General features: G+C 44.2%; 4 protein-coding genes across 5 annotated transcripts; 2 read left to right on the plus strand and 2 right to left on the minus strand.

The window, feature by feature from the left end:
- The first annotated feature begins 178 nt into the window (after nucleotides 1–178).
- On the plus strand, nucleotides 179–2,482 carry LOC129582358 (uncharacterized). The gene is made up of 4 exons (XM_055473872.1): nucleotides 179–437; nucleotides 1,014–1,244; nucleotides 1,447–1,496; nucleotides 1,714–2,482. Exons 1-4 carry the CDS (start codon nucleotides 255–257, stop codon nucleotides 2,339–2,341), a joined length of 1,092 nt encoding a protein of 363 aa, XP_055329847.1. The 5' UTR covers nucleotides 179–254; the 3' UTR covers nucleotides 2,342–2,482.
- A 559-nt stretch (nucleotides 2,483–3,041) lies between these two features.
- Nucleotides 3,042–5,973, minus strand: LOC129582363 (uncharacterized). The gene is made up of 4 exons (XM_055473877.1): nucleotides 5,629–5,973; nucleotides 5,134–5,376; nucleotides 4,607–4,659; nucleotides 3,042–3,922 (listed from the first exon to the last, which is right to left on the minus strand). The coding sequence occupies exons 1-4, from the start codon at nucleotides 5,872–5,874 to the stop codon at nucleotides 3,313–3,315; spliced, it is 1,152 nt and encodes a 383-aa protein (XP_055329852.1). The 5' UTR covers nucleotides 5,875–5,973; the 3' UTR covers nucleotides 3,042–3,312.
- Nucleotides 5,974–6,252: 279 nt separating this feature from the next.
- Nucleotides 6,253–9,189, plus strand: LOC129582350 (uncharacterized). 2 transcript variants are annotated; one of them, XM_055473862.1, is made up of 5 exons: nucleotides 6,253–6,490; nucleotides 6,550–6,740; nucleotides 7,478–7,708; nucleotides 8,051–8,100; nucleotides 8,479–9,189. In XM_055473862.1, exons 2-5 carry the CDS (start codon nucleotides 6,561–6,563, stop codon nucleotides 9,062–9,064), a joined length of 1,047 nt encoding a protein of 348 aa, XP_055329837.1. In that variant the 5' UTR covers nucleotides 6,253–6,490; nucleotides 6,550–6,560; the 3' UTR covers nucleotides 9,065–9,189. The 2 variants fall into 2 exon arrangements, with proteins under 2 accessions (XP_055329837.1, XP_055329838.1); XM_055473863.1 differs by having other exon boundaries at nucleotides 6,269–6,385.
- Nucleotides 9,190–11,230: 2,041 nt separating this feature from the next.
- LOC129582413 (uncharacterized) lies at nucleotides 11,231–14,688 on the minus strand. Its single transcript, XM_055473926.1, has 5 exons — nucleotides 14,553–14,688; nucleotides 14,291–14,490; nucleotides 12,069–12,314; nucleotides 11,969–12,018; nucleotides 11,231–11,846 (listed from the first exon to the last, which is right to left on the minus strand). Exons 2-5 carry the CDS (start codon nucleotides 14,477–14,479, stop codon nucleotides 11,231–11,233), a joined length of 1,101 nt encoding a protein of 366 aa, XP_055329901.1. The 5' UTR covers nucleotides 14,480–14,490; nucleotides 14,553–14,688.
- Nucleotides 14,689–16,908: the final 2,220 nt, after the last annotated feature.

Raw genomic sequence — 16,908 nt, forward strand, 5'->3', positions numbered from 1 at the left:
TACAAGTTACAACGGTTGACCGTTGACGGATGAGTTCGCGTTCGAAATGGCCCCGCAGTGCGGTTGGCCGGTTGCGCTGCTGCTGGCTGTATTCGGTTATGCGTTGTGCTAATCGTATCGTTGTACTAATCGTATTTGAAGCTACACTTAATTTCTAATTGTCTATTGTTCAGTTCACTATCCTGAAAAGGGAACGACAGACAGTGCGAGACTCGTTGCCCAAACTGTCTTTGTGTTTGCAGAAAAGCAACAGAATGTCGATCGCACGGAGTCCCAGCCAGCACTTGAACGAGAAACAGAGTGAAAAACTGTCGTTCTCCGACACGAACCCGCCTTCTCATCGAACGAATGATGGCCGTGTTTCTCTGGGACACAAGTCCTCCGTGGAGGATAACGCTCTTGCTGGACGTTTTTCAGGTGGATACGCGGCTCTACAGGTATTTTCCAATGATGGCTGGTTCATCCCGGTTGATTTTACTAAACCGACTTATTGATTTCCTATATAATTTGTTTATGGGGCTACGCTCAGCTGACGATTTATTACAAAATCAGTTAGGGCACTACTTTTACTCACTTCACACTTGTATCATGCTTCGTCATACGAGTATTGTGAACTGCATTGGGGTTGTTGGGGGGATTGGGGATTCATGTTTCAAAAACATGAATGGGGATTCATGTTTTTGATTTCAGCAGATTTTCTGTTGCTGATTTCAGCAAGCAGTTATGGCATATTACGTTATTCGCATAATCTTCCTGTTATTATTATTGCAAGAACGATTTCATCAGACTTTAAATATATAGAGAAGCATTTTTGAACACAGATCACACTAGAAATATGGAGTTTCTGTTACCCACACAGTTCGGGTGTTGCGGCACTGTTGCTCGCTCCTTGTAAGCAGAACTCAGAAATGGTCTCCCAGTGAGTTCGCTGTAGCCTGTACCTTTATAAAGTTACTCGAGGACTTAGGCGTATCATTCGTAAAATTCTAATAGCTTACAGTTACCTGTTACAGGTTGGCAGTATAGCAGAGGATTTAGTGAAGGCCTTTCTTGATGCCAACAGACGCGTACTGCTGAAGCCGAATGGGAAGCAGCTGCTGGATAAGTGTGAGGGATACCGCGTGGACGTCTTCGCCTTGCTCGGCAACAGACTCCCCTATTTAGCGGCTTTGTGGGCAGCCGCTTCGATGCGGGAAGCAGAGACATTGCTCGCTCATATATGTGCAGGTTTTCAGCTTCCTTTGGTAAGCTTTTGTAGCTTGTATCGGTGTGAGGGCGCTTTCTTCTCAAAATTTGTAATTAAGCGTACGCGCTACATCGGGCAGTTACCGGCTTGAACGGCTCCGTCCAAAAAATTCTAGCATAATCCTTGTTTGAGCGGAACTTGGCATCTTGCAACAAATTTGTAAAGAATTCGTGCCACACTCGATAACTCTACTTTTGTAGGTTACCATGCACCGGAAGTTGGGAAGCGCCAAAAACATGACGCGCGAACAGTATGTTTTTCGTTTTTCTTTCGTTTTGTGATCAGCTGTTCGTGTTTCTCTTATCTGACTGCCCATATCACTGTAACACGCTACGATTCTCGTTTTTCGAACGTACCCCATTCTCCTTCGTCAAGGCCCCTTTACGCTGATTTATTGTAATCATGTTTGTTCATTTTTTCGTTAATAAGATTAACCATACTCTTACTGATTAGTTCCCGTTTCGTAGTCACCGGGCATACTTGGAGACCTTAAACGTGGAGTCACTGCTGCAGAACACGCGCGCTACCATGAACTGGTACGCTGCAAAAAGCCCGGTTTTCAGCTACCACTGGTTGGTGGAATGGTTGAAAGTGCTGCGCATTTTGTTCCCGAGCAATGCCGGGTACGTCGTAATTAGCGGACGCACTGAATTCGAACCGAGAATCCAGCTGGATTACGGCGCCGTGCTGACAGCGGATCCCCATCCCAAAGTGGTGCTGATCGTCAAAGGATCCTTGTGCGGTTGGCCTGGCTACCTGAGGACGGGTGAGCACCAGCAGGAGTGGGACCTGTTTATTCTGTCCAAGAAAATGCGCGACCAGGGAGTGGCGTGTTTCCCTGAACGCATGTTTTGGCTGTGCTTTCGTGGGGTGCACGGTGGTGTTGGATGGCAGGAGGGAGAGGCGTTTCCCCAGCGCCTCTGGCCTGGTCACTATGACCTTTACCACGATGTGCGCAGGGTGGATTCGGTTAGAGTGCTGTGTAGCTTTGTCCAGCTGATTGTGGATAGAATGATGCAGTTAGACGAGCGCGTATTGCGTAGTTTACCCTGTATTGTACGGTCTAAGCCAAGCTCTTCGGTTCTTTCGATGTAGACTTCATGTTTAGAATTTTTGGAGGTTGTATTCTTAATACCCGTTTTGTATTCTTAGTAACCAGTTTGCTTATTTATTTTTGATACAAGTACTGCTTTGTGAAACTCACAAATAAGAAGGAAAAGATGCCATTTGACGAGAGGTGGAGTACAAGTACTTTTTGCATTTTGGCAGCTCCGTGTTCAAGAATCCAATGACACGGCAAGAGTATATTTTATCTTGCATTGTTTATTCAGCCTTTTGAGGAGCAAACCTCTCTGTAGGTCCGAAGATAAAAAAGTGGTTGAAAGAACTACCGGTAGATATTTACGAGCCCCGGTCAGAACTCAGGAAGTGTTGCTATGCGAAATAACGCCGAAATTATGCCTGATATACTAGTACTAACAACACATTTGTTGTTTCGAGACAACTAGCCGAATAAAGTAATCGTATTTGTGGCAACGTATAAGTGTGGAAATTCAGCGCGGAAACGCGGCTTCTGTCCTGGGGACGGTCGGGTGTTCCCGAGAGTTAGAAGAGTTATTTTTCTTGTTCTGATTATTGGGTATTTAAAGTTTGAACGTAAATGGCAACTGGCTTGTACAAGTTGATAATAAAGTTTTATACTTTTAAAAGTAATCGCAAAGTACGGCTGTGTTGTTTTATACTACGCCATCAGTCGCCATGCACTCTCGCAAGGAGCAACTTACCTACCGTGCCTGCAGTCTTGTACGCACTACACACTATGTCGGTACCGGTTGTATCATGCAAGTGAAGAAGGTGGGGTTTACTCATTGACTAATGAGCAGGCAAACTCTTTGGAGGCACTAGCACAAGTCTAATCGTTATATAAAAGCACTGACAACAAAAAGCAGCAACTTTTAGGAGCACTAACTGCAAAATATAATTAATAGCGAAGAACGATTACAAAAGACTTTCGGCTCGATATAGAGGCAACAAAAAAAACACCACAGCCGAAACCATTCTCCCCCTTACGGATCACGCCCCTCTACAGAATGTACCAGTGCGCGAGAGGGGACGCCACACTGCATCATTCGATCCACAACCAACTGCACAAAGCTGCACAGCATTCTGATCGAACTCTCCTTGCGCACGTCTTGGTAAATGCTGTCTTCGTCGGGCCAGAAGCGTTGGGCCAGCGCCTCTCCCTCCTGCCAGCCCACACCACAGTGCACCCCGCGGAAACACAGCCAGAACATGCGCTCGGGAAAACACGCGGCACCGTCTTTGCGCATCCGCTTGGACATATCCCAAACGTTCAATTCCTGGTGGTGCTCATCAATCCTTTCTATTCCCCGGCAAAGGCCCATGATCCCTTTGACGATCAGCACCACTTTGGGATTGCAACCCGTCGTCACGACCGCCCCGTAAACCAGCTCGACGTCAAAAAATTCACCTATTCCGTCCACCACGTCGTAGCCGGCCCACTCCGGGAACAGAATGCTCAGCACTTTCATGTATTCCACCAACCAGCTGTAGTTCCACATCGGAGGATGCACAGCGTAATGGTCCATGATAGCGTTCGCGAGCGCCTTTTTCAGCAGTGACGCCACGTCTATGTCCTCCAAATACTCCCGGTGTCTACGAACCAATTTAATGATTTTATATTAAAACGGATGAATGTTGTCTAAACGGTCCGCGGTTACCATGTGTGGCTACGTGTTATGATCAGCTCAACATGAGGGTGGCATGACTAGCCACATTATCGGAAGCTGCCAATTCTATTAATTTTCTAAACCTGATTTTAATTTCGTTTCTTCTTCCGTTCGAACGGGACGACGTCTAAAAAATTAGGCCTGCGATCTGGCCGCACAGTGAACTGGTGTTTCTCGATTCTGTTAATCGTAATTAGTTGGTTCGTGACCCTGCATCGTTTTTCAACCTGTACAGTCGTAAGCTCCCTCGGAGTGCTGTACTCTGTATAAGCAATTCGAGATGAGATGCTTTAAAAGCATCGTTTTATTATGATCTACGTATTTCACCGAGGACGATATCTTGAAAGAAATCACTCTACGCGACGCTTTGTCCCCTTGCTTTTACTGGCATCTTTTAGTATTTTTTGAATATTAAACGCAACGCTTTTCCTCTCAGATAAATACAGACGCCGAATGCAGTGTTAGTTAGGGTTTAAGATTATAACACACAAAGAATCGTTCAGCAAATCAACTCGTTAATAAGGCAAAAACGGGAAAAACTGCTTACTATAATTTACAGTGTCGATTTTTTTTTAACTTAGAATCGAAGAAATAGAAAGTGGGAACTTACTTTTCGTGTATCGTCATGCGGTTAATGCCTCCCAGCATTCGGTGCGTGTTGACCTGCAAAAGGGGGGTCATAAGACGATGCAACACAGAACTTTAGATCACATGTACAAAATTTTTTGTCTTCCTTTCAGCAACAAATTTAAAAAAATGAAAATATATCGTTGAAACCCGATTGGCGAAAAAACATAACAATCAACTGAACTGCCTTCCCTGATCTGTCTTGACGGCACAAAGAAATTAATACGATATGTGCAACAAGCGTGAAAAACAACGAGCGGTAATGCTTGCTACAACAGAAGCGCTTCACGGTTCACACTTAACAAAGTGTGATCGAGCAAACGGCTTTACCGTCAAATTTAATACCTGTACAATCAAACACTGATTAATGTGATTATTAATTAATATATCGCATTACCGTAGAAGTAGCCAAACTTGATTAAGGGAGGTGTCTTATTATTGTTACTTTAGAGTAATTTCAGAAAAATAAGCTTCTTAAGCCAACAAAATCCGGGAAAAATCAGGGCTTACCAAGGAAAGATCGAGACCGGAGAATATCGAAACGTACACTGGTGCTGCGTCGCGCATCGCAGCCGCTGTCCACAGCGCCGCTAAATCAGGCAGGAATTTGGTGAGTACGCTGAAGGCGTCCGATCGGTAAAGCTCACAGATATCCAGCAGCTGCTTCCCATTCGGCAGACTCTGCACCTTCTGCAGCACGTGTTGGTTGGCACTCAGGAAGGCATTTACGAGATTCTCGGCTACACTGCCAGCCTGCCATCAACAATGTCGCAATATTAATTACTTTTTTGATCAAATTATTAAATAAATACCTCAAAATCAAAACAGATTCTGTCATTTAGCTTGGTATCTATTTATTATAACAATATTTGATTTCATAATTAAAAGTGAGAAAACCCTTTATTTAATTTTCTAACTGTATTGATTACTGGAAAATGATACCCAGAAATTAATTTCCATTTCTGTCAGTCTGCTATAACAGCAGTAATAACGAATTGTAATTACCTGGAGAACGGCGATTCCACCCGAGAACCGTCGCGCCACAGCGTTCTCCTCCTGTTCCACCGACGACGCGTTGCTCAGAGAATTACAGCCAGCGTCCTGGCGACGAGAGGGCAGCTTCGTGTCGGATAACGACAGTTTCCCCAACTGTGTCTCGTTCAACTCCTGGCTTGGTCTCCGCATGAGCGACATGGCGCTGTAACTGTTCACTGCAACACCCACGGTTTTCAGCGTAGTTTCAGCTTCCATCTTCCAATCACACTAAGCAGCTCGATTACCACTTATCTTACAGAGATTTAATAATCAAAATATAAGCGGTGGTTTCCGTCGACGGGAGACAAAACAATACTGAGTATTTCTATTTTTTTTAAGAACAAATCACAACGCGCCGAACTGGAGAGTGGAAAAGATTCAAAAGACAAAAGTGTCGAAACTGCATGTTACAACGGCTGACAGACGAGTTTTCCTTGCAACTGGCCCCAGAGTGCGGTTGTGCTAGATCGTCCCACAGCCTTGTCAACCGCCCTGCAGGACGAGTTGAAATGAAAACTCATTTTTCAACAGTTCAACCGTTGTGCAGTAGTATGAAGTTTTCAAAAGTGAGCTTTGTCGCAGGTTTGTCGCATTTGTGGGTAAATCAGTACTTATATGTAGACTAATGTAGTTAGTAGAAACTTCCTCCAGATAGAAACTTTTATTCAAGAAAGCTGTGTGCTGTGTGTGACAGTGTGTCCCTTCTCAACGAACACACACCTTAAAGGTAAATAAGTAAGAACGTAGTGGTAAGCGTTACTCGTGATCTCGTACACTCGTGTTTGGAGCTCCACTTCACGTCGTTTGCTGGATTTACTACGTATCCCGAAAGGTAACGACAGATGAGACGTGATTCCAGCCGGAATAAAAAAAAAATCCATGTGTTTGTAGTGAGCAACGAAATGTCGATCGAGCGGAGTTCCAACCAGGAATTGAACGAGAAACAGGATGCAAAACCGCAGTCCGACACGAATCTACCTTTTCGTCATGCGGACGACGACCGTGTTTCTCTGGGAAAGAAGTTCTCCGTGGAGGATAAAGCTCTAGCTAGACGCTTTTCAGGTGGATTCGCGGCTCTGCAGGTATTCCCGTGATTTCATTGATGTTTGTCTTTGTTCATTTGCTAACCCGTCTTCTTTATTAATGTATATAATTTGTAGTTCAACTTCAGGCCAATCAGTTAATGAATTATCACTACTCACTTATTTTAAGCTCTAGCAGTACGATTAGCAGCTTACCCTGAATTGTGTTCGCGGTGTTTTGGTACGACTAGACGAAAAAACTTCGCGTTTCTGGTTTTAGCAGATTTAGCAGGTTTTAGCAGTTTTAACAGATTAATGCTGATCTCAGCAAGCTGCAACTTGCATATTATTATTCCTCGCATAACCTGACTGTCATAACCCGTATTATCTACCCAGAAAAATTTCCTCGGAATCTGAATATGCAAATATATATATACGAAAACACTTAAATATTGTATATGAGATATGGAGTTTCTGCTTCTCACTAGCCATACAGATTTGGGTGTTCCTCGCTCGTTGTAATGGTTTTTATTAGCGCAAGCCAGTTTCACTCACACAGAATATGAAGAGAACTCGTTGTAATTAGAAATTGCCTGAGAGTTATTTCCACTAATCGTATACCTCGTTCCATTATGGAACTACCCAAAGACGCGTGCTTTTTTTTCTTTTTTTAGCGTGTTTTTTGTCTTCAAATTTGTGTATTGTGGCATTGATTTGACCAATAAAGTCCGTAAACCCAAAGACTCAAGGGTAAAACTCTTGAGATGCAACTCGTAATAAATTAACACTGTTTACAGGCTGACAGTGTAGTAGAGAACCTCGTGAAGGCATTCCTCGGTGTCAACAAACGCGTGCTGTGGAAGCCGAATGGGAAGCAGTTGTTGGCTGTCTGTGAGGGATACGGCCTGGACGTCTTTGCCTTGCGCGGCAAGAAACTGCCAGATTTGACGGCTTTGTGGGCAGCAGCTTTGATGCGGGAGGCAGCAACATTTCTTGCTCCCATTTGTTCAGGGTTCGATCTTCCCCTGGTAAGCTCTCGCAGCGTAGGTCTGTGTAGCGGCGCTTTCTGGAAAGTACTTCCGCAAGGGTTCATTTATTCTCTGTACTCGTATACAGTATGTACGAGCTTGTCCCGTATTTTCTGACGTAAAGGTGCAGAATGCAGATTCACTAGCACGCATTAACCGCGAAGTTTGCGCTAAGGACGATTGCCACTCGTACCTTACGTCTACGACAGTCGACAATGACAAACTTACTGTTAATTTAAGGGAATTATAAAGAAGAACGTTGTAGAGTACTGTACTGATATTCGTGCAGTAACTAGACCTCACTCGGTAGCTACTTTAGAGTAGGCACGATTCATTTTTCAGGTTACCATGCACCGGAAGCTGGGAAGCGCCAAGAATATGACTCCCGAACAGTAAGTTTGCAATTCCTACTTCGTTTTGTCACTTTTGTGCATGCTGTTCGTGTTTCGCCAGTCTGAATAGGTATACGTATTTAGATACGCCTACGCCTAGTATTAGCGTTTCTGGGCGCATGCGATCTCCTTCGCCGGGCCACCTTTCACGCTGAATTTATATGCGTTTTTGCTCGCTTTTTCGTTCTTAATAACTGTAAAATTAATTTCGAAAAATTGTAAAGCGTAATACGACCATGGTTTGCCCTCATGATTGATGCCTTTCGTGCGCATCAATCCCAAGGTTCAATAAAAACATGAGATTCAGTGAATACGGACTAAATTAGAAAAATGTTTTTTTTCTCCTGATATGATATACAATTACTGGATCTTTCGTAGACACCGGGCGTATTTGGAGACCTTAGACGTGGAGTCACTGCTGCATAACACGCGTGCTATCCTGGACCGTTACGCTGTTCACGGCCCGTCTTTCGACTACGACTGGTTGGTGGAATACCTGAAGATGTTGAGCATTCTGTTCCCGAAATGTGCCGGCTACGACGTGGTGGAGGACCTTGGTGAATTTTTCGACATCGAGCTGGATTACGGGGCCGTTGTGACGTCGGGTTGCAATCCCAAAGTGGTGCTGATCATCAAAGGGTTCCTGGGCCGTTGGCGGGGGATGGAGAGGATTGGTGAACACCACCAAGAGCTGCACGTGTGGGACATGTCTAAGAAAATGCGGGCTGACGGAGTCGCATGTTTCCCTGAGCGCTTGTTCTGGCTGTGTTTCCGTGGGGTGCACTGTGGCTGTGGATGGCAAGAGGGAGAGGCGCTTTCCCAACGCTTCTGGCCACATGAAGACGATATTTACCACGATGTGCGCAAGGAGGATTCCGTTAAAGTGCTGTGTAACTTTGTACGGTTAGTTCTGGATAGAATGATGCAGTGTGGCAGGGGCGCAGTTGTCGATTCTGTTAAGTAGTGGGACAAATAATGAGATTTACGTGTTCGCATGTATTTGTTTTGTATTAGTGCGTTCTACGCTGAACAAATGGCGGCGACCTGCAATGACATAATCGAGTTAAAACATGAACTCCCGGCTCTACATCTCACGAAGGAAGAGTCTTTACTTCAAGGCTGCATGCAAGTCACAGATGCTTTGTAGAATTGTAGTACTCTGTACATATTTCTCAGCCCTCACTGTTCCGTAATAAAATTATAAAACGGACTGTTTTGTGATTTTGTATGTTCCCTAATATTCATGTTTTTATACACAAGTGACACAACGATCACACTTCTGAATGGTTTGAGAGGTTGTCTAAAGCCTGCTCAGTGATTAAACTGAACTAACCTACACTGGGTGACAGGAAGATGTAAAAGCCACGGCAAAGCGTACTACGCACATTAAGGGATTTGGCCCGGTACATAGCACCAAGTTCGTGAACATCCAGGGGAAGTTTCGCTGGTGCGCGCTCCCAAACACTTTTTTGCATTGCTTTATGGTATTTTGTAGCCAGAAGAATTGTTTATCTAGGTGAGAAAACCATTTGCGCGCGCAACATCCGGTTGCGAAGTTATGAGGGTATCAAAATTCCAAAAAGTTTAAATGCATTCAGGTATACCAAAAGTCTCATTATGAACCGATCCCTTTCAAATTTTGCGCGTAAATGCACACAACCATGAAGATCGTTTTGACACGGATCCAGACTTCTACGATTTTTTTCAAATTTTAAAATGAATTTTAAAATTTTTGAAATTCATTTTAAAATTTGAAAAACATGTTAGAACAGTGGATCCGTGTCAAAACGATCTTCATGATTATGTGCATTTCCGTGCAAAATTCGAAAGGGATCGGTCCATAATGAGACTTTTGGTACACCTGATTGCATTTAAACTTTTTGGAATTTTATTACCCTCATAACTCCGCAACCGGATGTTGCGCGCGAAAACGGATTTCACGCCTATGTACACCAAGCATTTGGCTACACAATGTCAAAAAGCAACCCAAAAAAGTGTTTGGAAGTGCGCGAAAGCGAATATTCTCGTCAATGTGCACGATTTTAGCGCTATGTACCGGGCCAAATCCCTTAAGCACCGTTAATTACTTAAATTAGAAGCCTGCCCCAGTTTACATGACAGTCTGAGGTTGGAGAGCAGCAATTATACTGTACATGTTGTAGTTTCCAGTGGGCCCCGTGCGCGTGAAACTGGGCGTGCCGTCATGCAGCAGATCCGAGTGCAGTGGCGGAGCATCAGGATGAGCGTAGAACTGCTCCGTAGTCTCCACGACCGTGACTCGCACACCATCTTCGGTGGAAATAGTGCTACTGTAGTTTGTGCCCGCTCGACTTGCCAACCGATTTAAAAAAAACCGGCAACTAGGTCCCATCGTGTAAGACTGTACCGGCATGAGTACTGCGCGTTTTAATATGTCCAAGGTTAATGAGGAAATGACAAAATGATAAAGGCGGCAAAGAGACACTTTCTTTCATGCCGTTCTTTTACGTGACGTCGAATTATCTGATAGAAATGCAGTTTCACGGATACTTTCTGCAAGGTGAATAAGGGATAAACCTATCCACCCTTAACTATCCACCTTGCTTTCTGTATTTGAACGCCAAGAAACTTTATGTATCCGGTAATTATTCAGTATGCACGCAGAAGTTTTTGTGGTAGAACAGTGCATGTTCGACAAAAAATCGGAAGCAAAGAAATCTCCAGTATGGAAGTTTATCCGTTTATCTGCCTTTGTTTATCCGTGGAGCTTTAGAGAATTTTATAGAACAGACACAATGTTTGGATATAAAATTTTTACGCAGACCAAAAGGTTAAAATTAATGCAAAATATTTTTTATTTTTGTATTCAAAACTGCGAACAAAATTCTGATAAATAACTCTGATATTTCGTGTTTCCAACTTTTCTGTCATCGAAGCCGCTCGTAGTACTCTACATATATACTCGTAGTACTGTAGTATAGATGCGAGAAGCGTTCTATCTGCCTTGCCTCTGCAACGAGCCACTGGCCATCAACGTTTATAGGGAACAAACATGAAAAACATGAACATTAGGGAACATACATAACAGTAACTATAAGGGATAGCTACAAAATAGTGAGGACTATGACAGTACAAAACACCCTTACAAGTTTCAGCTACAAGTAAGGACAGTCGAAAACACTACAGCTTTTTCACCGTCATCAGCATAATAATTCTGCACCATTCTATCCACAACCCCCTTAACAAAGCTGCACAGCATTCTGACCGAATCCTCGCTGCGCACGTCGTAGTAAATGTCATAGTGACCGGGCCAGAAGCGCTGGGGGAACGCCTCTCCCTCTTGCCATCCAACGCCACAGTGGACCCCACGAAAACACAGCCAGAACATGCGCTCGGGAAAAGAGGCGACTCCGTCAGCCCGCATTTTCTTGGACAGATAAAACAGGTCCCACTCCTGCTGGTGCTCACCCGTCCGCTCGCGGCCAGACCACCGGCCCAGGAACCCTTTGACGATCAGCACCACCTTGGGACTGTAATCCGCTGTCAGTACTGCGCCGTAATCCAGCTCCGCGCCCAATTCAAACTCAGTGCGTCCGCTAAACACGACGTACCCGGCATTTCGCGGGAACAGAATACGCAGCACTTCCAACCATTCCACCAACCATTCCTTGTTAGAAACCGGTCTCTCAAGAGCGTACTTGTCCATGGTAGCGCGCGTGTTCTTCAACAGTGACTCCACGGTTAAGTTGTCCAAGTACGCACGGTGTCTACGAAACTTTTGTCGCAGAAATCAAACCAAAAAAAGTAGAAAATATTCTATGTTTACCAAAAAATTTTCCAGTATCCTGGTAAAGCGTCTCCATTAAATCGTTATAAGTGGAAAACTTACTGTTCGTGCGTCATGATGTTAGCGCTTCCCAACTTCTGGTGCAGGGCAGCCTGCAAAAGGTGACTGTTTCAAGGCTTACCAGGGAAAAATCAGGACTTACGAGGGAAAAATCAAAAGCAGGGCAGACAGGAGCGGACAGTGGTGGTGCGTCGCGCACGGCAGCAGCTGTCCACAGCGCCGCTAAATCGGGCAGCAGTGTGCTGGTCAGCACGCCGAAGACGTCAACGCGGTATCCCACACAGGCATCCAGCAGCTGCTTCCCGTTCGACACACTCTGCACCTTCCGCAGCGCGCGTTCGTCGGCGCCCAGGAAGGCCTTCACCAGACTCTCGGCTACGTTGCCAGCCTGCACATACCAGTGTGGAGTTATTGATATTCTTTGAATCAACAGATTTCTTTCTGAAAAATCAAGCGAAAACTGACGGTAATACCTCGAACTATCCTCTGCCCCAGTAAGGTATAACAGTCAAATAAGTCAAACCGTCACTAAATTCCAATAAAATTATGCTTAATGAAAATAATTATAAACTGTTTCTTTCCCATGATAAATGGAACGGAGTTTTCAGGATTTCGTATTTCAGGCGCAATCATTTGTAAATCACAGTGAATGAGAATAATTTTAAACAAAATCATTTATTTCTAATACTTACTACTATTTCAACTCTCTATAACTAAAAAATTTTTGTGGCACCCTGTAAGAAGTTCTTTTATCTACCAAAAGCAACCAACACAAAGCAAGTACAGTTAAGACATTCACCAGGGCTCGGTCACCACCTCCCCCCTCAAAAAAATCTCGGTTTTTGTTTGGAGACAGAATAGATATGGGGAACACTTAAAAAAATACTTTCATCGGCAATGGTCCGATAGGCGTGGCCAAACACGAATTTAATGGCTGACATTATTGCATGTATTCAGTATTGTCATTGCCGTAATGCTGTGCATAATTATGGTGTTACAGATTACGCTGATAAATTTATTTTGCGAGTTGTGGTATCCAATATCCATTACCACTGTAGTTTTACTCCCTGATTGGATTTTGCTTCCTAAATCACTGTTTTGAAAAAGTAGCATTTTTAACGAATCTCGCCACGTATCAAGCTCTAAAATGCATGGAAATGCAGCACACGGTCTGCTCAGGTTTCAGTACAGTCGCCATTGGCAAGTTCGCTAACAATTTCAGTTTTTTAAAACAGTGAATTAGGAAGTAAAACAAATCAAGGAGTAAAACTACTGTGCTAATAGATAACTCAGAACTCGCAAAATAATATTATCGGTGTAATGTGTAACACCATAATCATGTACAGCAATACGGCAATGGCAATACAGTGAAACTTCTCTACTACGTACACCCTCCGTTCCTAGCTTCCTGAACGTTACAAAGAGGTGTACGTTAGGTAGGGGCACTGCCCCTAGGGGCGAATAATAACGCCCCCCCCCCCAGGGGTGAGTTATAATTCTGTCTGTAGCAACTAGCAAGTGTAGTTGTATATTTGTGTGGCCGGCATATTAAATCTTTTAGCAGCACTGCAATAACTGAGCTTCTCTGACTTAACGGCGTTAATGATTTCCAGCTTTTCCTCCAAAGAGAAGCTCTGACGCTTACGTTTAGCGTGCATTTTTAAACAGCTACAGTACCGTTACTGACAGCTAAAGTTCCCAACTATGCATGAAGTGTTGTTTTTTATCGTTGGGCTGTTTTGCATCGCAAGATCCGGAATTGGACAGACTTAAAACTAGAAACCGGAAATTTCTTTGGAATTGTTGCTTCTCTTTCTTAGCCGGGTGTACGTAACGCAGGGGTTGAATGTACGTTAAATATGGTCTGCCGTTCCATGATAGGTGTACGTTATACTTGTAGAGGGGTGAACGTTATACAGAGAACTGCCCCTATGTTATAATATGCCGGACAGTCCGGTTCCCAGCCGTACGCACATAATAAAGGGGTGAACGTTATAAAAGGGTGTACGTTAAGAGGGGTTTCACTGTACATGCAATATTGTCAACCATTAAATTCGTGTTTGGTCACGCCCACTGGACCATTGCCAAAGGAAGTCTTTTTTAAGTGTTCCCCATACCTATTCTGTCTTCAAACAAAAGATGATTTTTCTGAGGGGGTAGGTGGTGACCGAGCCCTGGTTAGTATACTAATTCAGTTAATTCGATCTCAGATAAGTGTCTGTCTGAGCAGTCCATAAATTAATATTATAAACTACTGGCTCATACACATAGAGCAACGAATATTTTTTAACGAGTTAAAATTTTCGAGGCCTTCGCAAACTGATTTCCGTCAAGGATCGGTTCACCCTGCTAATTTCGGAATACCTGCAGAACAGCGAATCCACCCGCGAAACGTCGCGCCACAGCGCTCTCCTCCCGTTCCACGGACGCCACGATGCCCACAGAATTACGGACACTATCCGGTCGACGAGAGGAAACCTTCGTGTCGGAAAACGACAGTTTCCCAAACTGTTTCTCGCTCAACTCCTGGCTGGGTCTCCGCACGAGCGACATGGCGCTCTTCACTGCAACCCACACACACTGTTTTCACCGCAGTTTCAGTTTCGAATATCCACATGACACTTACCAACTCAATCACCACTTACTGCCTTACAGAAAATTAAATAAGCAACCTATTCACAATGGTGGGTTTCCGTTGACGAGAGACAAATAGGTAAATCACTGTAAATGTTTCTCGAGGACAACAATTCACAACACGCAGAACTGGAGAGTGGAAAACACTGAAGTCACTCTGAGAAGTGTGACAAAACTGAAAACGGCGTGTGACAACGGCTGACAGAAGAATACTCGTTTTTACTTTTTTACTGGCCCCATAGTGCGGTTGTGCTACGTGCTAGATTCCAGCAGCGTTAAAGCACGACAAGACATGTGCGCCTGCCGCCTACCGCGGTGTACTAGGCAACCCCCGCAGTTTCGGTATTTTCACGTATGTTTCCTTCGATTTTACTCGATCCGTTGCTTAAGTACTTAAAATTAAATAGTACTTACTTTGTCGAGCGGTTCTGTAACGCTATACTTCAGACGAGTACTTCTATAACTCAGATGAAAAGATGCGGAAAAATTACAAGATTAGAAACGAAAACTTTGTGGTAATGTAATAAGTAATAACTAGTAACTTGCAAGCGCTAGTATCTGTACATTACTTGATCGCAGCCGTACATTAACTGCGGCTAGATCAAAACGCTGCTTAACATTCGCCCGATTTCCACTGCCTGGGACACGCATAGGGTAGCTTTAACACGCGTACCTCTAAACGCGTTTGAGTGATCTGATTCAAACTGCACTTGCAGTGTATTCCAAAAATCTCGTTTGGCTACATTGAGATTTTGCGAAAATCCTTCAGCTTACTTATTTTTTTGACCTGCCTCTGCAGTGTGCATCGATTTGGACAACCCAAAATGGGACTACTGAAGGATCTATCGGAGACGAGCATCTCCATCGACAATTTCCATGACTCAAAGAATCCAGTGAGAGAGAAAGATCCAGATAATAAAGCCGTAGTGATACGAGTCATGACTGTTATGCCGCGATGTAAACATCCAGATAATCCTATCAAGGAAATCCAGGTGCTGCGTTTGAACTGCAGTGCGCTGAATTATCCCGCCGTGGAGATGACGCTGAACTGGTCCTTTGCCGAACTGAACCGCGTCCTCAAGCGCTACCATCCCGACATGCTACTCTCGGTCTGCTTCCAGAATCTCCACTTTAAACCAGCCGAGAGGACGGAGAACGCGCCAACCCTGAATCGCAACGAAGAAGTCCGCAAGTACATTGAAGAAGTGCTGGAGAACGCTATCCGCGTCAACGGACAAGAATTCAACTTCTTCGTTTACTCCGAAAGCCAGCTGAAGAAGAGGACATGTTTGCAGCTAGTAAGGAGGAGTGTTGGGCGGAATGGAACAGGTTAGGGGATTTCTCCAAGTTGACGAGCGCAGCGAAAGTAGCCAAACGCTTCGGACAGCTCCTCAGCAGTGCGCAACCGGGTTTTCAGCTGCCTTGGAAGGGGAAGGGACACGAGGACGGGTATCCCGTGAAGACGACATTGAGGAAACGGCCAGAATTTCACCGACGGATGCGGGTCAGTCTGCATTGATCTTAGTGCGAGTGTTAAGGTCTTGATAGGCAATAGCCATTAAAATGACAAAAAAATTTCAAGCGCGGGCACATTACATAACAGTGCTATGGCTATTTTACCCCAGTGTGGCAAAATAGCAGAAGGCTATTTTGCCCCGCACACTGGGGCAAAATCGCCAAAAGCTATTTTGCCACGAAGACTGGGGTAAAATAGCCACTTCGAAAATTTTAAACACTGAAAAAACGACAAAAATCTCTGTCCAACCGCGGTTAATAGGCAAATTACTCGATACCACCGTAGTATTAAATTTCCAGCGCGGGCACATTACATAACAGTGCTATGGCTATTGGCTAAACGTTGCTTCATAAAAGCAGTAGAACGAGCGAGCGAGTGTAATTATGATAGTGTCAAAGTTTTAATGTACGAGTATTAAAGGAATTTTTAATTTGTACAAGCAGATGCCATTTACACTTTACTTTAGAAAAAACCCACGATCAGATCAGTATTTAAGTGTTAATAAAGTGCAAAAGCGAGTTTTAGTAAATTATAGTGTCGCTTTATACCAAAATTCAGAAAGGAAATTATGGAAGCGTAGTTAAATTAGAGAAACATTTTATTACCAATTAATCTTGTTCGATTAATGACTGTGCAGTAATGTAGGAGCTTCAATAACCCAACGAGCGTTTGTAATATTATTCAGTGAGCAAATACGTGTTCAGGTGGATCTCGCCAAGGCTCATGCAAAACGTTACCCACGCTTCGAATCTCCGCTTCGACGATCGTTTGCTGGTACTGAGCGTCATCCAGATCCCTTACCGCGGCTTCAAAGGCGCCCTGGCCGTGAACC

Source organism: Paramacrobiotus metropolitanus, unplaced genomic scaffold (assembly GCF_019649055.1).
Source record: "Paramacrobiotus metropolitanus isolate TYO unplaced genomic scaffold, Prichtersi_v1.0 Parri_scaffold0000007, whole genome shotgun sequence".
NCBI classification, from domain to species: domain Eukaryota; kingdom Metazoa; phylum Tardigrada; class Eutardigrada; order Parachela; family Macrobiotidae; genus Paramacrobiotus; species Paramacrobiotus metropolitanus.

Coding starts and splice junctions, on each gene's coding strand:
- LOC129582358 (XM_055473872.1), top strand. CDS start 255: ATGTCGATCGCACGGAGTCCCAGCCAGCACTTGAACGAGAAACAGAGT. Junction 438..1,013: donor GTGGATACGCGGCTCTACAG/GTATTTTCCAAT, acceptor TACCTGTTACAG/GTTGGCAGTATAGCAGAGGA. Junction 1,245..1,446: donor CAGGTTTTCAGCTTCCTTTG/GTAAGCTTTTGT, acceptor CTACTTTTGTAG/GTTACCATGCACCGGAAGTT.
- LOC129582363 (XM_055473877.1), bottom strand. CDS start 5,874: ATGGAAGCTGAAACTACGCTGAAAACCGTGGGTGTTGCAGTGAACAGT. Junction 5,377..5,628: donor GTGGAATCGCCGTTCTCCAG/GTAATTACAATT, acceptor TGTTGATGGCAG/GCTGGCAGTGTAGCCGAGAA. Junction 3,923..4,606: donor CGCATGACGATACACGAAAA/GTAAGTTCCCAC, acceptor ATTGGTTCGTAG/ACACCGGGAGTATTTGGAGG.
- LOC129582350 (XM_055473862.1), top strand. CDS start 6,561: ATGTCGATCGAGCGGAGTTCCAACCAGGAATTGAACGAGAAACAGGAT. Junction 7,709..8,050: donor CAGGGTTCGATCTTCCCCTG/GTAAGCTCTCGC, acceptor TTCATTTTTCAG/GTTACCATGCACCGGAAGCT. Junction 8,101..8,478: donor AAGAATATGACTCCCGAACA/GTAAGTTTGCAA, acceptor GATCTTTCGTAG/ACACCGGGCGTATTTGGAGA.
- LOC129582413 (XM_055473926.1), bottom strand. CDS start 14,479: ATGTCGCTCGTGCGGAGACCCAGCCAGGAGTTGAGCGAGAAACAGTTT. Junction 12,315..14,290: donor GTGGATTCGCTGTTCTGCAG/GTATTCCGAAAT, acceptor TGGTATGTGCAG/GCTGGCAACGTAGCCGAGAG. Junction 12,019..12,068: donor CTGCTTTTGATTTTTCCCTC/GTAAGTCCTGAT, acceptor CACCTTTTGCAG/GCTGCCCTGCACCAGAAGTT.